We start from the raw sequence: 22305 nt of genomic DNA on the forward strand, positions 1-22305 counted from the left end.
ACATAATGGACTCCGACGAGATCATTCCTGATGAGGAGCATCCAAATGTTCCTGTCGGAGATGAGGAGTCTGACATTGACGAAAAGTGAGGCTTACCCGCACCCTGCTTTCATCTATTAATCCTGCTCAGTGCTGAGAGACAAAGTCATTGACGTTATGCTTATAGATATCCCAACCGGCCCCGTAATCATTCCCCAACCCTACCTTTTCATGAGCTTTTCCAGACCCTCTTCAACCCTCTGGGCGAAATAAAAAAGAAGCCAGCCGGAGCGGTTGCGGCTCGCAGGAAAGTCGGTCCCCATGGGCAATCAGCGGCCAATCTCAATCCGCTGGAGAGACGACGCGATGTGATTGAGCGGTTTATCTCGCGGTGGAGGAAGGAAGTGGGCGATGATATATACCCCGCCTTTCGACTAATTCTTCCGGACAAGGATCGGGACCGGGCCATGTACGGAATCAAGGAGAAGGCTATCGGCAAAATGCTTGTCAAAATTATGAAAATTGACAAGAACTCCGAGGATGGCTTAAACCTGCTGAACTGGAAGCTGCCTGGACAAGCAGCTACGTCCAGGATGGCGGGCGACTTTGCGGGGCGATGTTTCGATGTCATCTCGAAGCGACCAATGCGGACTGACGTGGGAGACATGTTGATTGAGGAGGTTAACGAGAAGCTGGACAAGTTATCGGCGGCGTCCAAGGAGGAGCAGCAGCTGCCGATCCTTGCGGAGTTTTACCGGCGCATGAATCCCGAGGAACTCATGTGGTTGATTCGTATCATCCTCCGGCAGATGAAGGTGGGAGCGACGGAGCGGACCTTCTTTGATGTCTGGCATCCGGACGCGGAGAATCTGTACAGTATTTCGAGCAGTCTCCGGCGTGTCTGCTGGGAGCTGCACGATCCGAATATTCGGCTGGACGCTGAGGACAGAGGAATCAGCCTGATGCAATGCTTCCAGCCGCAGCTGGCTCAGTTCCAAATGGATTCGTTGGACCGCATGGTCGCTCGAATGAGACCGACGGAGGAGGATCCTGTCTTCTGGATAGAGGAGAAGCTGGATGGCGAGCGCATGCAGCTTCATATGGATTCTGACGATTCAGTACCTGGCGGCAGACGATTCCGTTTCTGGTCAAGAAAAGCGAAAGAATATACATATTTGTACGGCAATGGTATTCATGATGAAAATGGGTCTTTGACGAGGCATCTCAAGGATGCTTTTGCAGATGGGGTCCAGAGCCTGATTCTGGATGGTGAAATGATCACATGGGACCCCGAGCAAGACGCTCCCGCACCTTTCGGCACACTCAAGACTGCTGCATTGTCCGAACAGAGGAATCCGTTCTCCACGACAGGCGCTCGGCCGCTGCTGCGTGTATTTGACATACTGTATCTTAATGGGCGAGACTTAACTGGCTACACACTTCGTGATCGTCGCAATGCTTTGCAGAAGGCTGTCCGCCCTGTCCATCGCAGATTCGAGATACATCCCTACGAAGAAGCTACAACTAAAGATGAGGTCGAAGCTGCGCTCAGAAAGGTGGTAGCTGAAGCTTCTGAGGGTTTGGTGCTCAAGAACCCTCGGTCGCCTTACCGTCTGAACGAGAGACACGATGACTGGATGAAGGTGAAGCCTGAGTACATGACCGAGTTCGGAGAGTCTCTAGATCTCATCGTCATCGGTGGGTACTATGGCTCCGGTCGTCGAGGCGGCAACCTTTCAAGTTTTCTCTGCGGGCTAAGAGTTGACGATGCTCATGCCTCTCAGGGTGCGAGCGCGTCAAAGTGCTACTCCTTCTGCAAAGTTGGAGGTGGCTTTAATGCCGCTGATTATGCAAATATCCGTCATCACACCGATGGTAAATGGATGGAGTGGAACCCAAAGAAACCTCCAACGGCGTATATCGAATTGGCAGGTCGAGATGCTCAATATGAGCGACCGGACATGTGGATCAAGCCGGAAGACTCAGTGGTCATCTGTGTCAAAGCAGCCTCTGTATCAGCTAGTGACCAGTTTCGGATTGGGCTGACTTTGCGGTTTCCACGTTTCAAAAGGCTGCGCATGGACAAAGATTGGAGAAGTGCTCTGTCTGTGCAGGAATTCCTGGATCTCAAGTCGAACGCTGAGCAGGAGCACCGGGAAAAGGAACTGAACGTGGACAATTCCCGTAGGAAACGCGTAAAGAGGACAGCGAAGAAGCCTCTCACGGTTGCTGGATACGACATGGACGAAGATGTCAAGTATGCTGGTCCATCTGGGCATATATTTGACGGATTGAACTTTTGTGAGCTTTGCATCGGGCAGCCGGGCCTGCCATTGATGGTGTACTAATCATGTGAGGCAGATATTCTGACAGATTCGAGTGCGCCCGTCAAGAAAACAAAGCCTGAGCTAGAGCAGCTTGTCAAAGCTAACGGTGGCATTTTCTTCCAAACTAACAATGCAGCTCCTCATACAATCTGTGTGGCGGACAGAAGTAGTGCTCTCCCAGCCTAATGATGAGGTCTCTTTTAGCTGACCTATCTGCTAGGAACGGTAAAAGCTGCCTCGTTACAGAAGAGAGGCGATGTGGATATAATCCGGCCGTCCTGGATTTTTGATTGTGTGAAGCAAAATGAGATTGACGCAGGGCTACCCGACTTACTGCTCCCTTTTGAGCCTAGGTATGTTCGACATCTATCGCGGACTGGACTGGACGGATCTGTGCTTAACTTGCTCTAGGCACATGTTCTTCGCCACGCCGGGCAAGCACGACGAAGTGGCATCCAATGTAGACCAATTTGGCGATAGTTACGCTCGTAACACTACCAGCGAGGAGCTCAGTGATGTACGCTTTCCGCATAATGTTTCATTGAAGCAGGCTGATCTCGTTAAGGTTCTGAAACAAATGACGAAGAAGAATCGTTTGGACATTTCCCAGTGTCCAGAGTCCGTCACGAAACTCATTGAACACATCCAAGAAAGAGTCAATTCTGGACACGAAATGCCATGCGGGTTGCTCTTCAAGAGTCTTACAATACTCTTCCCACATAGAAATGAGGATGTGTCGGAGTCCGAAAGTATGATTCCGTCGGATGCTCACAGCCGCTTGCGTTATGCTATCAATGTAGCGAGGTTTGCAGGCGCGAATATAGCTAAGACCTCAAGCCATCCCTCGATCACCCATGTCGTTGTCGATCCAGAAAGCTCGTCAAAAGAAATATCTTCGCTACGAGGGGAGTGGTCCAGGAAGCCTGGGAAGAAGTTACCACATATAGTCACTGTTGACTGGGTAGAAGAGAGCTGGAAGAGTCGAACGCTATTGGATGAGGAGAGTAAGTCATACGATGTAACTTTCCTGATGACTAGCATCTAATTGAGTTGCGCAGGATTCCAGCCCAAACGATGAATATCTGGCATCGCTTAAACATCCGGGCCAGGATGTACCGAGATATGAATCCGGGTCACCGAATCCTAGGTTTTGCCCTGCAATGAAAATTGACTTTGTCCATGACTCATATAACGGCATATAATGATGAAGGAGACACAGGCGCAGTAGTAGTCTAGCAGCTGCACTGCTGCCCAAGGAAGAAGATACCCCATGCTACTTGTTGATTTTGGCGGGATAGTCATTGCTTCCCCACACGGGATCAAAAAACAATATTTTAGCACAACAAACTACGGAGTTTTCAATTCTTGCTTTACCATGGAGTAGATAGTGGATCCCTGCACCGTCGTGTGAACATCCAAGTAAACTGCTTGATACGATTGGATAGAGATAAGGCTTGCATATAGTACTCCGTGCAACTGGGCAACCAGACATTGTGGACGGTGCTCAGGCTACCCTACCCCTATACCGATTAGGGCATTACTAATTCCTTGGACCAGGAACGTGCAGTATATTCCATGCTTTGTAAAGCAATGTTCACCAAGATTATTAGTGCAGCAAGAACGAGAAGACAGCGACGCTGATGGTATGTGATACCAGATCCCGCTTTCACATGTCGCTATTCTTTCACGCTTCCCTACTCGGCTGCCTTGCTGAGTTTGCTTCCGTTCATGATTCCAAGTTTCTTGAGGGTTCAACATGGGCTAAGGTGGGTTTCACACTCCATGAAACAAGAAAGAAAATTCCATTTCGCTTCGCTATATGTACCAGGCTAGAAAGGGAACCGATCCTTCTGCCCATATGAGACATGTAATGGTGACAAGTGATTGTTCAAACCACTGTATATGATGACTCCAGTCCAACCAAGCGCCGTGCTCTCTATGCTTCCAACCAAGAAGGCCTCTGAATATGTACAGAATGTGAGAAATTGAAACCTGGGATGAACCCAAAATAAATACTGAGATCGTTGGGGAAAAAATGAGGAAAAAGATAGCGGTTCAACAGTTGTGTAAGCAGAGGTAGAAGGAGATAGATGGATGTATCAGGCAGAAATTCCGATCCATCGTGGAGGGATTACATGCTCAGTGTCTTCATGGTCGTGCTCATCGAAGTCGTAGACTGTGAACCGATGCTGGATGCTTTTCCGTGGTGGTAACCAGATCCGCGCCCGGGTAGGGATGTCGTCCCGAAGCTTTCCGCTACGTCTCATGTTCATTTCGAGAACCACCATGCGCAGAAAATCACTGTTCTCCCGCGGTTCTCGGGGACGTGAGAAGGCCGGATGCTCTGGATCGAATGGCAGTAATTGTCGATCTCGGCTTGCGCAGCCGGCGAGACGAAACCTGCCCTTGCGACCTCCACGGCCCCCTGAACGGTGATATGTCTGCATTTGGATCGACACTGGGCAGTTCCGAGAATCCAGGGTTTCATGTGGATAGTCTTGGTAAGCATACATTTCGGAGGGTGAGACCTGAATCGGGTTCAGATACCGCCTTAGGGCGGGCGATGGCGGCTCGTTCATGGGCGGAGGCCGTCGGTCATCCGTCATCTCCGGAGTGATATTGAACAAAGACCGCGTCAGAAAATCCTCTGGTTGTACCGATGGAGAAGCAAAGGTCGAAACGGTTTGAGCAGCGGACTTGATTGCTCGTAAAGAAGCTGTCAGATTCGATTTGAAAGAGGAGCCTAATCGAGGGAACGACCGAGATGGGCCAGGGGATTTGGAAGGATTTGCATCAGTAAACAAGGGCTGTGAATCAGTCGGGCTCCAATATGATTCCGACAGATCCCTTTCCAGCAGAGGATGGTCAAGAGCACAATCTTCTGGATGTGGTGGGCGGCGGTATCTTTTCTCTGAAGGGCTTCGCTGGCTTGCTGGGGTAGGCGGCACAGGAAGGCTAGATGGAGAATCCAGATCGTGATCTAAGGACGGCATCGATTCGAGCGACATAGATCGTCCAGAAAATGACGGTGTCTCAGGCTCGTAATCGCTGCCAACCACCGACTTTTCGCTCTCATCTGGAGGGCTAAGCAAAATGTCAAGCGCAGTGTTACCAGTCCCTTCTAGTAGATGATCATCTCTTGATTTGACCCCTTCCATCAGCAACCTACTAAACTCCTGCACATGATCTCCGCACGGTAGTTTCCGTGACTCTCGCACGCTCCAGGTGCGTCTGGGAACTGGAATCGCGGTGGCTTCTAGGATGGACGCAATGGATGTAGGTACATGGCGATCGCGCAAAGCGGGCGAAGATGGCCGGGCAGATATTGTTTTATTGCGAAGGGTCTTTGAACCATGCGCTGTGTTGTTCTCAAGCCTTGATGTAACACGAGGTCCCCGTTTCGGAGGGATCACTACTGGGCTCGTAGCATGAGAGTTCGGGTCGCTGGGGAACTCGAGGCCGGAGACGACGTCCTGCGTCGTGAAAAAGGTCATGGTGGAGGTAGAGGTGGAGGTTGGCTGCATATCCTTCTCATCTTGCCTGAACGGTTTTGGGGAAGACACGGAGCTAAAAAGAAAAGCCCTGGGGACCATCATCTTTATGGTTTGTTATCAAGGCACAGTCCGTTGATAAGGTGATATAGCCCTGACGAGGCACTTTGATCGAGAGTCTGAGCGAGATACATGGATGGTGAAGGAAGACAAGGAGGAAAACGAGATGGGATTGCAGGGACTCCCCCCAGGGAGTATAATTATTCGATGATATACGTGTCGGTAGGGTCGGTGTGTTGGCAGATGATTTGCGATAACAATTTAAGGCACGCTGAACTGGAGACCGGTTGCGGGATAGCGGCCGTATGCGTATGCAGGCACGCGACAAGGTAAACCTGACAGGTAGGACAGATGCAAGTGTCTAAAAGTGTATACAGTGTCCAAACCAGACAGGGAGCAAGTAGAGGGATGAAAGGAGAAAGAGGGAAATGAAGCGGATGGAAAGGACTGCAGCACCATAAGAGTGTAATAATAATAATACCCTAATAGACGTCAGATGGGGGCGAGGAAGGTGATCTTCTCTGGGTACCGAGTCCAGTGGGACGTTTTGTGAAGATAAGAAAGGTGGTGGCTGCGTTTCCTTGGGCCGTAATTCAATGTAATACGCCACGCTTGCCTTATTAGGCTTGGGCTGGGATTTGTTTTTAGGAATAGACTGTACCGTCAGCAGCCCACTAACCTGATGGAAATAGGGTAACACTGAGGACTCCCTTACTAATGGAATTTTGAGGCGGTAAGGGCGGACATTGCCGGTGATCCGGGCATGTTAAACAAAGACAATGGTACGGTATCGTAATATGTATTCCGGCAACCAGTTATAATCCAGAGATATGGTCATTTGTTTGTTTATCATCCGTCTGACTTCCATGTCTCACCAGTAGATTGGTAACCGATCAATATTACCGGCTTGCCTTACCTTAGACTGTTTTGGAAACCCCACAGAAGTCAGAGAAGATTCTATCTAAACCGATGATACTAGTTCAATACTACCTTACCTTGCCAGCAGTTGCCTACTTGAGTGTAATACGTATTGTTAGAGTACAACTGTTGTGTGCTGCACCTGTTACAGTTATTAAGGTGTAAGTTACAATACCGAGTAGGATGATAAAAGATTACGGGGAGGGTGTCAGTGACTCAGTGTGTTGGTAATTATCATATTTGGTGCCTGCCCAACCTTGAAAGGCTGAAAGCTCAGCCTATACAACCCAATCAATAAGAAAGATAAGAGAGCTCGCCATGTGAAAGACAATAATCGTGCATTGCCTGTTAGCAAGTAAGTACGGAGTACTCATTTATATAATCAAGAATAATGCATGTAAGTATCAATGATACCTTCGGGATAGTGAAGATCACATGATTCATAATTCCCCCCCCCTCTTGGAACAAGATGCATGCATAAAAGTGCTGATCCTTCGTCGATTCATAGTTAAGCAAAAACCATATAACTAAATGACTCTTTTGTGCTACCCCAAGTTATCACCATCCTGAAGGATCATGAAGTGAGATAGATATTTTTCTACACGAGTCCTAAGCTGACTCGTCTTAAAGCTGAGGCTTGATCGCGGGGCTGTGCAATGGACATGGAAGAATCCATGCTAACGACGATTATCCGTGCACTCCGACCAATCCCAGCCCTGATGCTATGACGGAATATAAGTAAGTGAGCGCTTCCCCGCAGCTCACCAAACCAGCTCCAACACACGTCGCAATGTTTAGATCATCTTCCTATTCCTCCTCTTCGTCCTCGCAAACCTCTTTTCGCAGAGTATTAAAAGCACCGGGCCGTCCGATAGCTGTACGGACCGAATATGTCACAGATTCAAGGACACTTTTGGTTGTGAGACCGCAAGGTGACAGGCAGTCTTCAAGAGCGTATAAGATTGAGGATAGCGATGGGGTGACCTTGTTCACTGCGACGGGTCGTAAATTCAGTGTTCGCGCCTGTCGCGAATTCTGGGATGCTTCTGGACTGCCTCTGTTCGAGCTGCATAGGAAGATGTCGCTCAAGAATACATGGTCTGTCACGCTACCAGGAAGCAAGCATGCAAATATAGCCACAGCCAGCGCAGGATGGTCTGTCGGTGACTTCAAGATTACTTTCCAGAATAGGGCAGCCGTTGAGTCGAAAAAGGAGGAGGAAAAAATACTCACGTTAGAGGTTGAAAAGTATGGGAACGCTCTAGCTTCATTCGATGTTGTGGATGGGGACAGGAAGGTCGCCGAGATTCGCGAAAGTATACCTCACAATGAGAAATTGGCCTTGCTGCCGAGTTCGAAGAAGGGCTATCGACCCGTTCTGGATGTGACCGTTCTACCAGGAGTAGACTTGTCGCTTGTAAGACATGTTATCCACATACCTATAGTACGATGATTGACCCTACCTACAGATCGCAATCATTACAGTTATGGCGTCGGACTGGGTGTTTAGCTCGAACTACTAGATCGTTCCTCAACAAGCCGTCCAAACGCCATTCGCGGTCTTCTTTGAACCGTCATGACGCTCACGAACCCAGACGCGGATTGGTCTGGGATCGCTGATCTCAGTTTATGGGGGACGGCTCAAGCCTCACCCTTTCGGTCGTTACGGTGTATGAAGCGATTCTAGACTCGGCATGTACCCATCGGTACACTATGCTGGATGATTTCACGGCCACAGATACCCTGTCCGCTTTGCACGCAGAATTGTACATAAGAGCCTCCCTTTGCCGCCAAAGGGATGTGATGAGCTCAGTATTCTGAATGAAGATCACGATTATGGAAAGTTCGATGAAATTAAAGATGTAAGTACAGAAGTATACTGTCTATATTCGATCTCATTTGATCGCAAATCTGCCATGCCATCGTTTCAGAATTCCGGACCTACCTTAAATTAACAAGGTAAGGTACCTGCATAAATACCCAAATATGGACGTATTCGCATTTCTTCTCCGTTGTACAGCTGAATCGGAATACCAGACGTAATTTTCGGTTTCAGCTCCAAAGTCCAAATGAGGTAGGTTGTTCCTAAAGGGTACCTAACGAGGTACCTAACTGGTGCCTTATTCAAACTGCGGTGAGTAGGTGCCAATGTGTAAATATTATCAAATTCTCTTAGGAGTATGGTAATTTCTACATATCAGAATCACAGCAGCTTCCTGTTAGTAAAGCTATACGTAGATACTCTGTGGCTGGGAAATAACGCATTATTAATGGTAACATATCATGGTCCACTCTTTAAGGTACTGAGTAGTGGAAGAATCCTCAAGTACAAAAGGCACTTTTGCAACAGGATTAAGAGGAATCTCATATTCGGAAGAGAATTGTTAAGTTGATGTGATGGATGAAGAGGGAGTCTTTTTGTTCGAGAGTACTGCGTGCCCTTGAAAGATGCTATGCCAACATCCGAATTCTCAATATTCCCTGTCCTTAGTTGTCATACAAAGCACTTTTGGTATCACAGATGATCTGCAACTGGAAGTTAGATCGGATCGTTTATTCTAGGGTCAGATGCGGATAGTACAGACTTTGCTCGTGCCGAGAGCTATTTGCTCCTGGTGCGATGCTTGGGATGTGCACATTCATCCATTATTAATTATCGTTGGTTTATAACCTCAGATCTCGGCAAATCGTAGCTTCAGAAACCCATTCGCTGTGATTGGCCAATCCGACTATCTGATCGAAGCGCCAAATCCTCATTTTCAGGGATCTTACTGCTATAAACAACATGAGGTTCGATTCGAGCCGGCTAGCAGTGTTGATATTCAACAAGGTGATTGCAATGTATTTCACTACGAGCGAATTCTCCTCAACATCTTGCTCAACGTCCTCAAATTGGCAGATGTTCCAGTTGTCATTGACCTTCTTGCGCCAGAATAGCCTTAGTCAGCCCTTCTTATCGCCCACTTCGAGGCGGCGGCGGCGGCGGCGGCAGTGAGCTTCACTGCGATCCAGAACTAGAGCTTCTCTGGGACGTTATCGCTCCAGGGTGGTTTTATCTCGTCACTGGTTTCTGTCCAATCAACCTCAGTCTCAACGGCTCTTATCATTTTTCCCTTTCAGCGCAGTGATCCCAGTTTTGATGTCTGGATCCATCCTCCACGATCCCGCCTCCACTGCGGGTCGAAACCCCATGGTGTGATCATCGCGCTGCTTACGGAGTACATTCAATTCTATCCGCAATCTGCGATCTGTGAGTATATCCAGATAAATATGGGCACGAAGATTGTGTGTGTAAATCTGCAATCGCAATGAATTAGATGGAGCTCAGGCTCCGAGTCGCTTCAAGCTGCTGCCCGACTTAACATCCATGTACTGATGCTTCTCCAACCATTTCAGGTTCGCTCAATACCTTAAGCGCATATCGATTGATACGCCCATCATCTTGACGATTTCTGCTCACGCAACTTCTGAGCTCCCTTCAGCGGCGGACACATTATATCACCACCCGACATAAGCATGGTCTGCTTTGACTCGACGGTTCCTTTGAACGTTCCTGGTTGGACTTGCCAAAAATGGAAGGGAATACTGCGGCGAATGCTCAATCACTGAGCCCGGAACCTTCTGCTAGAGGACCTCGAGGAAAATCGGCCGGAAAAGCGAAGAGCGTGGATCCTGACAATGGTCCAACGTCCAAGAGACGCTGCGTAAGCACGGCCTGCATTGCTTGTCGGAGGAGGAAATCGAAGGTAATAAGCTGGCATTTTCGCTTAGTGTTGTTTCTTCGTCATATTCTTACTATATCTCTACCAGTGCGATGGGAACCTGCCGAGCTGTGCCGCATGCTCATCCGTTTATCATACACCCTGTATGGAGAGCCCCAAAAAGGAGTGAAGAGGGAAAGAAAGTGGTGCTAACATGACCTCTAGGTGTTTACGATCCCAACTCTGATCACAGACGCAAGGGTGTGTACAAAAAGGACACAGCCACCCTCAGGACGAAAAATTCGACTTTACACACTTTAATCCAGGCACTGCTGAACTACGATGAAGAAGACGCTTTCGACTTAGTCCGGCAAATACGTTCCTGTGACAGTTTGGAAGATGTGGCTCAATCGATCGTGAGCCGGGACAAAGAGCCCGCACCTGGGGAGGTCTTCCCCAGCGGAGACGAGTCCTCGACGCATGAAGATCAATTTGTATCTACTTTGGCAGGAAGAATGGGGGAGCTTATGTTGGACGGTTCCCGTAAGTATATTGGAGGCACGTCCAACCTCATCTTTCTACCGCCAGGGTCAGAGCTCAATGAATTCGACTCGAGTCTGAAGGGCCGGCCGTTGGACCGCAGCCATGAGTACTCTGTCACTCGGTGGACAAGAGTCACCGATGACGAGCAATTGATAAGTCACCTCATGACGATGTACTTCACCTGGCATTATCCCTTCTTCACCACTATTCCTAAAGATCTCTTTTACCGCGACTATATCCGTGGTGTTTCAAGCCAATACTGCTCGTCATTACTAGTGAATGCGATGCTTGCCCTGGGTTGTCATTTTAGCTCATGGAAAGGCGCTCGGGCGGATCCGAGCAATTCTGCGACTGCAGGAGATCATTTCTTCAAAGAAGCCAAAAGGTTGGTTCTTGAGAATGACGAGCATGAGAATGCAAAGCTGTGCACCGTCCAAGCGTTGGCACTCCTATCAGTTAGAGAAGCTGGTTGCGGTCGCGAGGGCAAAGGTTGGGTTTACAGTGGCATGAGCTTCCGTATGGCGTTCGACCTAGGTCTGAACGTGGATTCCAACAGCCTGGGAACTCGTAAGCTTGCCGACGAAGAATTAGATGCACGACGAATCACATTTTGGGGCTGTTTCCTCTTTGATAAGTTTGTCACCCCTCTTAAATCACACTTTTTTAAATGTATTTCTGACGAAGACAGGTGCTGGTCTAACTACCTTGGCCGCCAGCCTCAATTATTGACCTCGCAGGTTTGCGTGCCGAAGATCGATATCTTGCCTAATGAGGAGGCAGAGCTCTGGTCCCCATACACAGACTCTGGACCGAGCCAGGACAACACACAACCTTCGCGGATCAGGACTGTGGCTTTACAGCTTGCCAAGCTGAGTGAGATCAGCGGCGACTTGCTTGTTTACTTCTATGACCCAAGCCCAACGGATAAGCCGCCAGCAAAACAAGCAGAGCTTAAAAAGCTCAGCGAGATACATACTAGACTTGAAGCCTGGAAGAAAGGCTTACCCAAGGAGTTGGAACCTCGAGAAGGCCAGCTTCCTCAGGTTCTTGTTATGCAGTAAGCAAGCAAGCACTCAGCCCACAATGGGACTCTGCCACTAATGATCGAATCGTAAATAGCATGTTTTACCAACTCCTCTTCATACACCTTTACCGCCCCTTCCTGAGATACACCAAATCCACCTCTCCTCTTCCTCAGCATGTCTCTCCTCGCAAATTATGCACACAAGCCGCAGCCACCATATCGAAATTACTGCGGATGTATAAACGCACATATGGCTTCAAACAAATAGTTAATGTCGCGGTCTATATTGCACATACTGCTTGCACTATCCATCTTCTCAATTTACCTGAAAAGAATGCGCAGAGGGACTTGATTCACGGCCTCCGCAACTTAGACGAGATGGGCGAGAGCTGGCTCTGTGCTCGGCGCACGCTTCGCATTCTCGACATATCTGCCAATAAGTGGCAGATTGAGTTGCCTACCGAAGCTTCGAGCGTCTTTGAGCGAACACACGCGAAATGGGGGTCTTGGGGCTCATGGGATCAAGCAGTATCTCCCTCGACGTCCGAAGAATCCCCACCGACCGTTTCGATGCAGCTTCCGTCTTCAGCTCCGGCTTATATACCACCAGCCGCAGGAGGAGCATCAATCACTCAACTTGGAGATTCTCCTCAAAACCTTACAGCTTCAGCTTCGTTCCAAGGCAACCAACAATATCGTTCAGGAGTCTCCTTCCCAACGTCCTTATCCGCGATGCGAGCAGCTCATCGCTCTTTTACCGCTCAGATTCCACGAACAGATGGGCCTCTACCGGAACCAACCTATCTTAGGCCCGTTCCTCATAGCTACCGACCAATGCAGGCTATCCCACTAACACAGCACGACGCTTGGTACAATGGTCAAGTGCGAACCTTCAGCACAGACAAGAACACCGGTTCAGCTACAGAGGCTTCTCCATTGACTGGTTTTGACGAATCAGAGAATTTAGTGGAAGAGAGCCATGACTGGTGGTCCCGCAACCCCAATGCACTCTTAAGCATGGGGGCAGAAAATTGGGAGCAACGTCTGAACCCGAGCTTCACCGGGCCGACTTCAAACATGCGCTACGACAGCAATGTTCTCAGCACCGGACAGTCATCAGGACCGGACAGCACGTCCGGAGCGCCACAGGCCTTCAGGTACCCCGTTGGCGTGCCTCCTAATCTGACCGAGTCGGAACAAGGTCCCAGCATCTCTGGATATAACAATATAGGTCTTCCAGGTGATTCCCAGCGATGATGTTCATGTTCAATCTTGTATTACGAAGTGTATTATGTCATGGTTTGGGATATCTAGTTTATGATCTAGCGATGGGATGGCATCCTGAGTCTTTTTGGCACCGTTAATGAGGAAGGATATCTATTTCCAATGTCTTTTGAGATGATAATAGTGAACTTTCGAATCACTAGTGTTATTGGCTGTTTTCAAGCTCGGTTCGCTCATGGCCAACCATAGGTGCTTACTGGACATAAAACACACATAGATTCATACCCTGTTTATAAGCAGGACTACAATGAGATTTTAATAATGCATAAAGGATGCAATGACCTGAAGAAAAAAAAAAGTATTCATTGATTGGGCCGGCCTATATAAGAATGTAAAAGGTATTCTTAGAAGGGAAGATAAGTGCATCACATGGTATCACTGCGCATTGTTAGTAAACTCAGCGTGTCTCAAATGAAAGGGGGAAAAACTCACCAGGAAATAATCAGCAACAGGTTTCTTCGCAGGCATGCCCCTCGTGTCCTGCGCGGCGGCCTCAAACACTCTGTACCTTCTACCGGGACTGACGACCCCTGAACCGCCGCCGTCTGCGCCTGAGACCCCATTACTCCGTCCATAATCACCGTTGCTTCTAGCAATCGTACCCCCGTTACTTGTATCCTCGCCGAGCTCCAGTATTGCGGCTACGTTGCCACATCGGTAGCAGTAGTTAGGGGCTGACCAGACAGTGACGATCCCGCCGTCAAACATCTCCTTGTAGCCCTCCATGACGAGCTGGTGAGCTCTAGCGACCAGGGACAAGTCGTTCTTGTAGTTGAACTGCTTCACGATGTCTCCACCGAACAAAAAGCCTGCACCACGCGGACTCAATCCCCACCCTTCGATTTCGTCCGGGTCTGACCAGAGCAAGTCGCACATGGCGCCCTCATGTGGGACCTCTTGTTTCCTGTCAATCAGGCGAATTTTATCCACTGTATCTATCAGCGGCGAAAGACCGCCGTGCACGCAGAGCACAGCACCGGTCCGACTGGTGTTGCTACCGGCTCCGTTGCCCGAAGCCCCAGTACCCGGGGCGCCGGATCTGGCGGGAGCCTGGCCAGGCACAGCGGAGATATCCCGTGGTGGGGAGAGGTTTCTGGAATCAGTCGACGCGTCCGAAGAAGATCGTTGTCGCCGTCTGTAAGTGCTCATTGTGACCTCCCCTCTCGAGTTGAGTACTTCCGTCTCCAATTTCGCGTCATCAATCGGCATCGTGGACTGGGTGGTGTCGTTCATAGTTGAGCCGGTCGGTTCCAATTCTGAGCTGGCCCCAAGCACAAGCGCGCCCAGCGCCAGGTAATCAAACACCTCGCAGCAATACCGCCACACATTGGCGCTGCCATACTTGCGAATGCATTCGTCGTAGAAGCCGTAGACGGTTGTGATCTGGCGAGACTCGTGGTTTCCGCGGATCAAGGTGATGCGATCAGGATAGCGAACTTTGAGACAGAGGAGAAGCAGAAATGACTCGAGAGAATAGAACCCGCGATCAACGAAGTCACCCATGAAGAGATAGTTGGTGTCGGGAACATCGCCTCCGACGCGGAACAGTTCCATCAGATCGTGGAACTGGCCATGTATATCTCCGCATATTGTGACCGGAGCATCCACAGAAACAACGTTCCCTTCTTCTATCAAGATCTCTCGAGCTTTGTAGCAGAGTTCGCGGACTTCGGACTCGGGGATCAAACGGCAAGCGCGAAGCTGCGCGATCGCCCTGATGAAAGCAACCGAAGTCAGTGAGGGCCTTGAGGACTCATGGCAAGCAAAATTCTTCAGTATTACCTGTCTAGATCACTCATAGTATTTCGAACTGGAGGAAAAGAATTCAAGGGATGATCAAGTCGGAGTGGCTGGTGACCAATCGGTGGGTCGTCCTAGAACCGAGGGGAGGTCACGGAAAAATCGACTTAGCCAAGCCTGGGAAACCCAGGGAGCAAAGAACAAAAACAGAAGCGCTATATGCGGGAAATATCAACAGTCATTTTCTTCGTAACCCATACGATGAGCGAAAGAAACAGGGGTGGATGCAAGTGGTTTGCACTCCAGACGAAGGGGGCCCTGCAGCAACAACAGCAAAGTCCTGTGGCGCGTTGACAACTTCTTATGACTGAGCACTTTGGACCAATCACATTGCAGATAGATAAGATAAGATCCTGACCGCCAAGAGAAAGGTCGAATCCAACTCAATTCGCACTCTTCGTCCGCTGCTCCGAGTGTTGCATTTCGGCGTCTCGCGCTTCAGCCACGCTGCCCATTGGAGAGAGCCATGTCTTTCTTGGGACATCTCTACCTTCCTAAGTGTTGATTTAGCAACCTTATTTTGAGCAACGATAAGGTGAGCTGTTCGTCCCGCATGAGGAACCCCCGCTTGTTGCTAATGAGTCTTTACCGTGTTAGCTCTTAGCACCACCATCTCTCTATGTCAATGCCATAGCGACGGTTCTGGTATCAATTGCTTCTTTTGAATTACATCCGAAATGCCGCCTCATCTACATCCGCGGTCGCGGTCGACCATGTCTCTCTTTGCAGCGACACTCCTCGCATCGCTCTTTGTCGTCGGCATGCCGCACGTCTTCCCATGTCCCGCTCCACGTCGTACGCTGGCCGATTCCGAAATGATTGTGACCGCCGATGGACAACAAATACATAGAATTCGAAGGAAGAGGAGGAAAGACCCAAACATGCTCGAACAAGATGGGACGTCAATACACCAAATAAGGCCCCAGTCTTCAGACGAGGAGGTGTCGACATTCCTACAAATGGAGGAGGAAGCAGAACGTCTGGCCAATACAGGGAGGGAATGCCCTGTCCCTAAGCCCAAGGGCGTTTTAGGCCAATTGTTAGGATTTCCAACTGCCGACGGGAAGCAGAAACAGCGGACTCTCGGAACTGAGTCGGTGACTGCCACAAACCAAGAAGGCTGATGTTACAAATCGGTCCACAATGGTCTTGGTGATCTTGTGATACAATTATAAGCAAGGCGCAATGATTTCAGCCGGCCGTGCAATCTTCATGCCCTTGTCCCACGAAAAACGGCACAATTGCCTGCTATACCCATGTACAGATAGTGTAGATATTAACACTTGTATCTGCTTTATATTTATATAGAATTGAATTGAATGAATGACATCTTACGGAGTTTACTGTATATTTTCCCTCCCGTCCAAGGTTGGTTCTCCTGATGGCATTTTCGATGGTTTTCCACTCTCCCCATCGTGTTTGGAGCTAAGCCGGAAACTGGCGAATATCATTGGCTCCGCACTCTCAGGCCACCCGCAACAACAATGCAAACCTTCATATACCATCGCTATCAATATAATGGACTTGAAGCACACTCTGCGCGATCTTTGTATGAACCCTAGACATACAAGATGGGTTGCTCCTCTGCTTATTCTGGGCGATGCCGTCCTTTGCGCACTAATCATCTGGAAGGTCCCATGTGAGTTCAGCATCGTGTTCTAGAATGTCGGGACCATTCCTAGTTACCTGAAGCTAACATTGAGCCCTCGAATGCAGATACTGAGATCGATTGGACGACCTACATGCAGCAAATTTCTCTCTATATCTCCGGCGAGCGCGACTACACCCTGATCAAAGGGTCTACGGGGCCCCTGGTGTATCCCGCCGCCCACGTGTACATTTTCAACATCCTATACCACCTTACGGATGAAGGACGAGATATCTTCCTCGGACAGATTCTGTTCGCCATTCTATATCTCGCTACATTGACCGTCGCGATGACCTGCTACAGACAAGCTGGAGCCCCTCCGTATCTGCTAGTACCCCTTGTGCTCTCCAAGCGGCTCCATAGCGTTTTCATGCTGCGCCTATTCAACGATGGATTTGCGGCTTACGCCATGTGGGTTTCTATCCTCTTGTTCATGAACAAGAAGTGGACTGCTGGAGCCATTGTATGGTCTACAGGCGTTGGCATCAAGATGACGCTGCTGCTTCTGGCTCCTGCTATCGCAGTGGTGCTGGTGCTTAGCTTATCTCTTGGACCAAGTATGCAACTAGGATTCCTTGCGGTGCTCATCCAGGTAATGCAAGTGTCTTTTGCTCGAAAGGAAGTGGCTAACACGGCGAGTAGGTCCTATTTGGGATACCATTTCTGCAAAACAACCCGGCGGGATATGTTTCGCGAGCCTTTGAGCTGACCAGACAATTCATGTTCAAGTGGACGGTCAATTGGAGGTTTGTTGGAGAAGAACTATTTCTATCACGGAAGTTTTCCCTGGCCCTATTGGCATTGCACATTTTGCTGTTGGGTCTGTTTGTTGCCACAGTATGGCTGAAGCCGTCTGGATCAGACCTGCCAAGCTTCCTGCAACGGTTAATCCAACGACGTTACCGCACAGCCTCCCTTTCCAAGTCTTTCATAATGACGGCAATGTTGTCCTCACTTGCGATTGGTCTGCTGTGCGCGAGATCGCTGCATTACCAATTCTTTGCTTATCTTGCTTGCGCCACACCCTTCCTTCTTTGGCAGGCGGGCTTCCATCCGATCCTCGTGTACGTCGTGTGGGTGGCGCAAGAGTGGGCTTGGAACACATATCCTAGTACCAACGCGAGTTCTCTGGTTGTGATCCTCTCACTCGCTGCTCAAGTATTCGGTGTGCTCGGCAACTCGTTCAGTCGCAAGCATCTGGACCAGAGTAGCCAGAAAGAACATTTGCAATGAATCTGACATGCAGCCCTCTTCCAAGGGAGCTGCTGCAAACATCCCTAGTTCCCCTGCTTTCCCGAACCTTGTTGATGATCGGTAGATCCAGAAGTAAAACCATTCCCTGCCAAGGGACCAGGCAATGGCTGAGCTGAACGCGAGTCGTTTGGAAGAGGCTTCGGAGGGTTAAATCACGCATCCGACTCGTCTGATGAAGGCATCTTGCCCACATTCGATTCGCCTTCCTCATCAGATGATTCCACGGCGGTTGGTTGCTTGACGAACTCTTTTGGCCTATGGGGACTGTCAGCATATCGCGTAGACGGCAGGATGTCCCGCCCTTCATAGTAGCATCAGACTGACCAAAAAGGAGCTTTGCGCCAGGCCTTTTCATCCCTGACGATGTTGATAATTTCTCCACCGAGCTTATTGTCTCTATCCTCTAACGCATTCGTGTCTACCACGACATAGGAACCCCGCTTGATCCAGATTGTGGATCGGAACCGGGCAGGCAATTCTACCAACGCTCTGGCCTTTGAAGGATATTCGACCAGGTAGACATTGTTCCCAGTGGCTTTAATGACTCGGCCAATTAGTTGTCCTTGAGCAAGCTCATCAGGCGGGAACAACGTCTCTTCAGCTGTAGCAAGCACCTTTCTTCTTGGAGGACCCATGGCTTCTTGAGGGAACAAAATTTGATGACGGAAGCAAGAACTCTACTTTGACTTCCCTCTGTATATTCGGTTCAGTGTCGAGTTCAATGACTGTCAAATGTCAGTCATAAAATTGACAGCTGTTCATTGTTTGTGAAAACGGTGAAGATGACAAGCAGATGAAATACAAGATAAAAAAAGAAAAAAAAACTTCACAGTGGCGGGGATAGACTACTGTGGAGCTTTATCGTAGGTACTCCGTACCTTCCCCTCCATCCCGCACCTATCGCGAGCTCCCGACGACCGTGATGATTGGAACATGAATAGTTCTTCGTCCATACAGGGCTGACAGCGTATCCATTGTGGATCATCCATCCCCTAGCGATTGGAAAGATGGTAAAAAAATGGCCAGCTCAGCTGACAATGCACTAAATGGCTCCCCGTCGTGTTCTGGAACCTCGAGGATCTTAGCACACCTATCGTGAAGATATCTCACCTTTGAGTCAGCTGGTCGTCATCGGAACTCATTTTCCAAACATGATTATAAATGTTGATGTGGCACCTCGTGGGCTTCTAAGAGTCTTCTTTTCACGCTCTTTTCCACGCGAATCGTTCGACTTCTCCAGCTGAATTCAGATACAGATATCTCTTTCCTGATATAGCTGGATTAGGATAACACACTCTCGCCATGTCGACCTCAGCCTTTGGGGCCGTGGTGCGGTTTGAGAGCGCCTCACCGATCGCTAACCCTGCGGCCGTGGTGCGAAAAGATCGGCAGGGTATCGCTCGCACTCCCTCCGAATATGAGCTAGATCATATGCGCGAAAGTCGCCGGTCTCCTGCATCTGGGCCAAGCACCGGAGTTCATATGTCTATCACACCCGTCACTCCCAGCGAGTTGGAGAGCCTACCGGGCTCACCTGCAGAAGACGGTGCCATCGATGCTATTGATGCTATCGATCCACTGCCGAATCCCACCTCATCTGCGACAACAAGATGGCGACTATTGAGTGCTTGTATGATGAATGTGGCCAATGGCTTGAATGACAGCGGCCCGGGTGCTCTGATTCCGTACATTGAGAAAGACTACAATATCGGTTACGCAGTCGTGTCTCTGATTTTTGTGACTAATGCGCTGGGGTTCATTCTTGCTGCGCCAGTCACACAATTCTTTGAGGCAAAACTCGGGCGCTCGAAATCTTACGCCTTATCAATGAGTTTGTTGGTTGCGGGATATGTGATCATTCTCTGCAAACCGCCATTTCCAGCCGTTGTGGCCAGTTTCTTTCTGCTGGGATTCGGAATCGCGCTGAATTTGGCCTTGAACAACGTTTTCTGTGCGAACCTAGCGAACAGTACGACTTCTCTCGGCGCCATGCACGGTAGCTACGGCATTGGAGGGATTATGGGACCGCTAATAGCGACGGCCATGGTATCTGACGGTGTCCAGTGGTCTGTCTACTACTCTATCAACCTTGCACTAGCAGTGTTCAACCTAGCGTTTGCAATGTGGACCTTCCGCGGGTATGAAAAAGAGCTGCCGATTCAACTTCTCACCGCGCTTCAGCAGACGGCTTCACAGCAGGAGCATGGTCACAATGTGGCAAGCAAAAAGCAACTATTGAAGCAAGCAGTCAAGAACAAAACGACGTTACTCGGGGCTCTTTTCATCTTTGCATATCAGGGTGCAGAGGTTTCTATTTCAGGCTGGGTTGTCTCGTTTCTGATCAGCTATCGTAAAGGAGATCCCTCCCATGTCGGCTATGTCAGCGCCGGTTTTTGGGCGGGCATTACCCTTGGACGCTTTGTGCTCTCGCATCCGGCGCATATGGCTGGGGAAAAGCTTGCAGTTGTATTGCTGGTTGTGGGATCTGCTGCTTTCCAGCTTATGACGTGGCTTATACCAAATGTCATCGGGGACGCGGTTTCTGTGGCTATTGTGGGATTGCTGCTAGGTCCCGTCTACCCCTGTGCTACGGCAGTCTTCAGCAAGTTGCTTCCCAGAAATATTCAGATTTCTAGCTTGAGCTTTATCAGTGCTATGGGAAGTAGCGGTGGTGCCGTTGCGCCCTTCTTCACAGGCTTGCTGGCGCAGAGTGTGGGAACATATGTTCTTCACCCAATCTGCATTGGGTTATATGGTGTGATGCTTGTGGGTTGGGCCTTGATGCCTAAGGTCTCGAAGAGATCCGAATAAACTTGCTTGGATTGCCAAAGTAATGAGGGAATGGGTTATGCTGAGCTTCATGGTGTTACTGGAGGGCCAATACTTCACGCGAATTCTGCCTCTAATGATGCATGGAGACTTTTTCGCAGCTGCGCATCCGAATTCTCAGCCTCCAAAACGCCAGTGGATAGTACTTCCTGTGATCAGTTTTCAGCATATTCAGTCTTCCTCTGACTGTAACTCAGAGATGAGATATGAATCAGGATCGCCCAAGCAACGTTCCATTGCTGGGAAGGAGCAGTATTCCTTTGTGACCATGACGTACAAGAGGCAAACATGATCTTATTCGAAGAGCCTCTCATTGCCTGTGCTTGTTGTCAGCTTCCCGCTGCAGACTGAGTCTTTCTGGTTGCCTACTTGTCTTCTCCTCCCTTGTTCTGGGTGGCATTCCTTGCTACTCTAGATCTGGCGCAGGAATGTGCCTCAAGAACTCGTACGCCGCCCATCCCGGGGTGAGCTATTAAGTCCACAGGAGATCATGTGTGACGAAGCATGCACAGATGGCTTAAACTTAGTTTACTGCAAGATACAGGCCGCGCAGAGGAGCCACATGACTGTTGGGGACATGCTCGAAGGTCTATGGATGACTACGGGCAAGTCAGGTCACCACAACATATTTGGCTGGATGGTGCTTGGGGGATATTTTACAGAGAACAGATTAGGTCCCCTTAAAAATAAATATCTCGTACGTATCTTAGATTCGACACCTGTCGATAAGTCACTAGATTTGTTCCCTGATTCATTTGTGTTCGTATGTACTGTCGGAGAGACCTATATCAGCCAAGCTATCTAGGGATCCCCCATATGATCCAGAAATCGTTTCTACCTTCTCAAGGCTCTTCGAGAATCTCACTTTATATGCTACAACCAGATCAGACTGTCATTTCCTCCCTTTGCCGTATAATCCAACTGATTGTTGCCCCGTGTCGAAATTGAGGCCTATTTCAATCCCTTACGGTCTCATCGCAGCTGCCAGCCCAATTCCAGCAGAGAAACATCAATTATTCACGTATATAGGTACTCAGGTACGTAGCCTCAACGGTTCGCTACCCAACCAGAATACTAGGAATATTATTCCCTATTATTATTTTGCTGGCGGGCGGTCAAGCCAGACAGTAGACTTCCCACGAATCCGAGTCTGGCCAGGAATCAAGCACAGCCCAGTTCATCGGCCAAACGAGGGCGAAAAAAACCATCCCAAGAAAAATCAATCTTGTTTACCCCTGGCTGTCGATCCAGGAGCCGGGCTGTTTCACTTCATCATCTTCTGATCTTTCTTCTGGTTGATTGGAGAAGAAGAAAGAAAGTGATTTTGTCATCGAGCTGGGCATTGGTTCACGTTTCCCGAGTGGCATATCTTTGAGAGTATTATTGACTACCTTACTGTTAGTCCGCCCTCGTTGCGATCGACTGCCCCCCCTCCTTTGCAACTGTC

At 49.3% G+C, this 22305-nt stretch overlaps 8 protein-coding genes across 8 annotated transcripts, besides 1 other annotated feature; 5 read left to right on the plus strand and 3 right to left on the minus strand.

The window, feature by feature from the left end:
- Nucleotides 1–5: 5 nt before the first annotated feature.
- Nucleotides 6–3384, plus strand: NFIA_075240 (DNA ligase (ATP) DNL4; the record flags this gene model as incomplete). Its single annotated transcript, XM_001259491.1, has 6 exons — nt 6–85; nt 167–2280; nt 2341–2472; nt 2527–2659; nt 2718–3310; nt 3365–3384. The coding sequence occupies 6 exons, from the start codon at nt 6–8 to the stop codon at nt 3382–3384; spliced, it is 3072 nt and encodes a 1023-aa protein (XP_001259492.1).
- Nucleotides 3385–4405: 1021 nt separating this feature from the next.
- On the minus strand, nt 4406–5902 carry NFIA_075250 (uncharacterized protein; the record flags this gene model as incomplete). Its single annotated transcript, XM_001259492.1, has 1 exon — nt 4406–5902. One exon carries the CDS (start codon nt 5900–5902, stop codon nt 4406–4408), a length of 1497 nt encoding a protein of 498 aa, XP_001259493.1.
- A 1663-nt stretch (nt 5903–7565) lies between these two features.
- Nucleotides 7566–8298, plus strand: NFIA_075260 (uncharacterized protein; the record flags this gene model as incomplete). The annotated part of the gene is made up of 2 exons (XM_001259493.1): nt 7566–8192; nt 8245–8298. The coding sequence occupies 2 exons, from the start codon at nt 7566–7568 to the stop codon at nt 8296–8298; spliced, it is 681 nt and encodes a 226-aa protein (XP_001259494.1).
- Nucleotides 8299–9744: 1446 nt separating this feature from the next.
- Nucleotides 9745–9765: a microsatellite.
- A 582-nt stretch (nt 9766–10347) lies between these two features.
- On the plus strand, nt 10348–13300 carry NFIA_075270 (putative C6 transcription factor (NirA); the record flags this gene model as incomplete). Its single annotated transcript, XM_001259494.1, has 5 exons — nt 10348–10479; nt 10547–10640; nt 10702–11653; nt 11708–12076; nt 12139–13300. The coding sequence occupies 5 exons, from the start codon at nt 10348–10350 to the stop codon at nt 13298–13300; spliced, it is 2709 nt and encodes a 902-aa protein (XP_001259495.1).
- Nucleotides 13301–13702: 402 nt separating this feature from the next.
- On the minus strand, nt 13703–15126 carry NFIA_075280 (serine/threonine-protein phosphatase; the record flags this gene model as incomplete). Its single annotated transcript, XM_001259495.1, has 2 exons — nt 13703–15041; nt 15110–15126. 2 exons carry the CDS (start codon nt 15124–15126, stop codon nt 13703–13705), a joined length of 1356 nt encoding a protein of 451 aa, XP_001259496.1.
- Nucleotides 15127–16645: 1519 nt separating this feature from the next.
- On the plus strand, nt 16646–18008 carry alg3 (dolichyl-P-Man:Man(5)GlcNAc(2)-PP-dolichol alpha-1,3-mannosyltransferase; the record flags this gene model as incomplete). Its single annotated transcript, XM_001259496.1, has 3 exons — nt 16646–16766; nt 16844–17367; nt 17418–18008. 3 exons carry the CDS (start codon nt 16646–16648, stop codon nt 18006–18008), a joined length of 1236 nt encoding a protein of 411 aa, XP_001259497.1.
- Nucleotides 18009–18181: 173 nt separating this feature from the next.
- On the minus strand, nt 18182–18664 carry NFIA_075300 (putative eukaryotic translation initiation factor eIF1a-like protein; the record flags this gene model as incomplete). The annotated part of the gene is made up of 2 exons (XM_001259497.1): nt 18182–18284; nt 18354–18664. The coding sequence occupies 2 exons, from the start codon at nt 18662–18664 to the stop codon at nt 18182–18184; spliced, it is 414 nt and encodes a 137-aa protein (XP_001259498.1).
- A 667-nt stretch (nt 18665–19331) lies between these two features.
- NFIA_075310 (putative MFS efflux transporter) lies at nt 19332–20840 on the plus strand (the record flags this gene model as incomplete). The annotated part of the gene is made up of 1 exon (XM_001259498.1): nt 19332–20840. One exon carries the CDS (start codon nt 19332–19334, stop codon nt 20838–20840), a length of 1509 nt encoding a protein of 502 aa, XP_001259499.1.
- Between the last annotated feature and the right edge of the window lie 1465 nt (nt 20841–22305).

Source organism: Aspergillus fischeri, genomic scaffold (genome assembly GCF_000149645.3).
Source record: "Aspergillus fischeri NRRL 181 1099437636264 genomic scaffold, whole genome shotgun sequence".
Lineage (NCBI taxonomy): Eukaryota > Fungi > Ascomycota > Eurotiomycetes > Eurotiales > Aspergillaceae > Aspergillus > Aspergillus fischeri.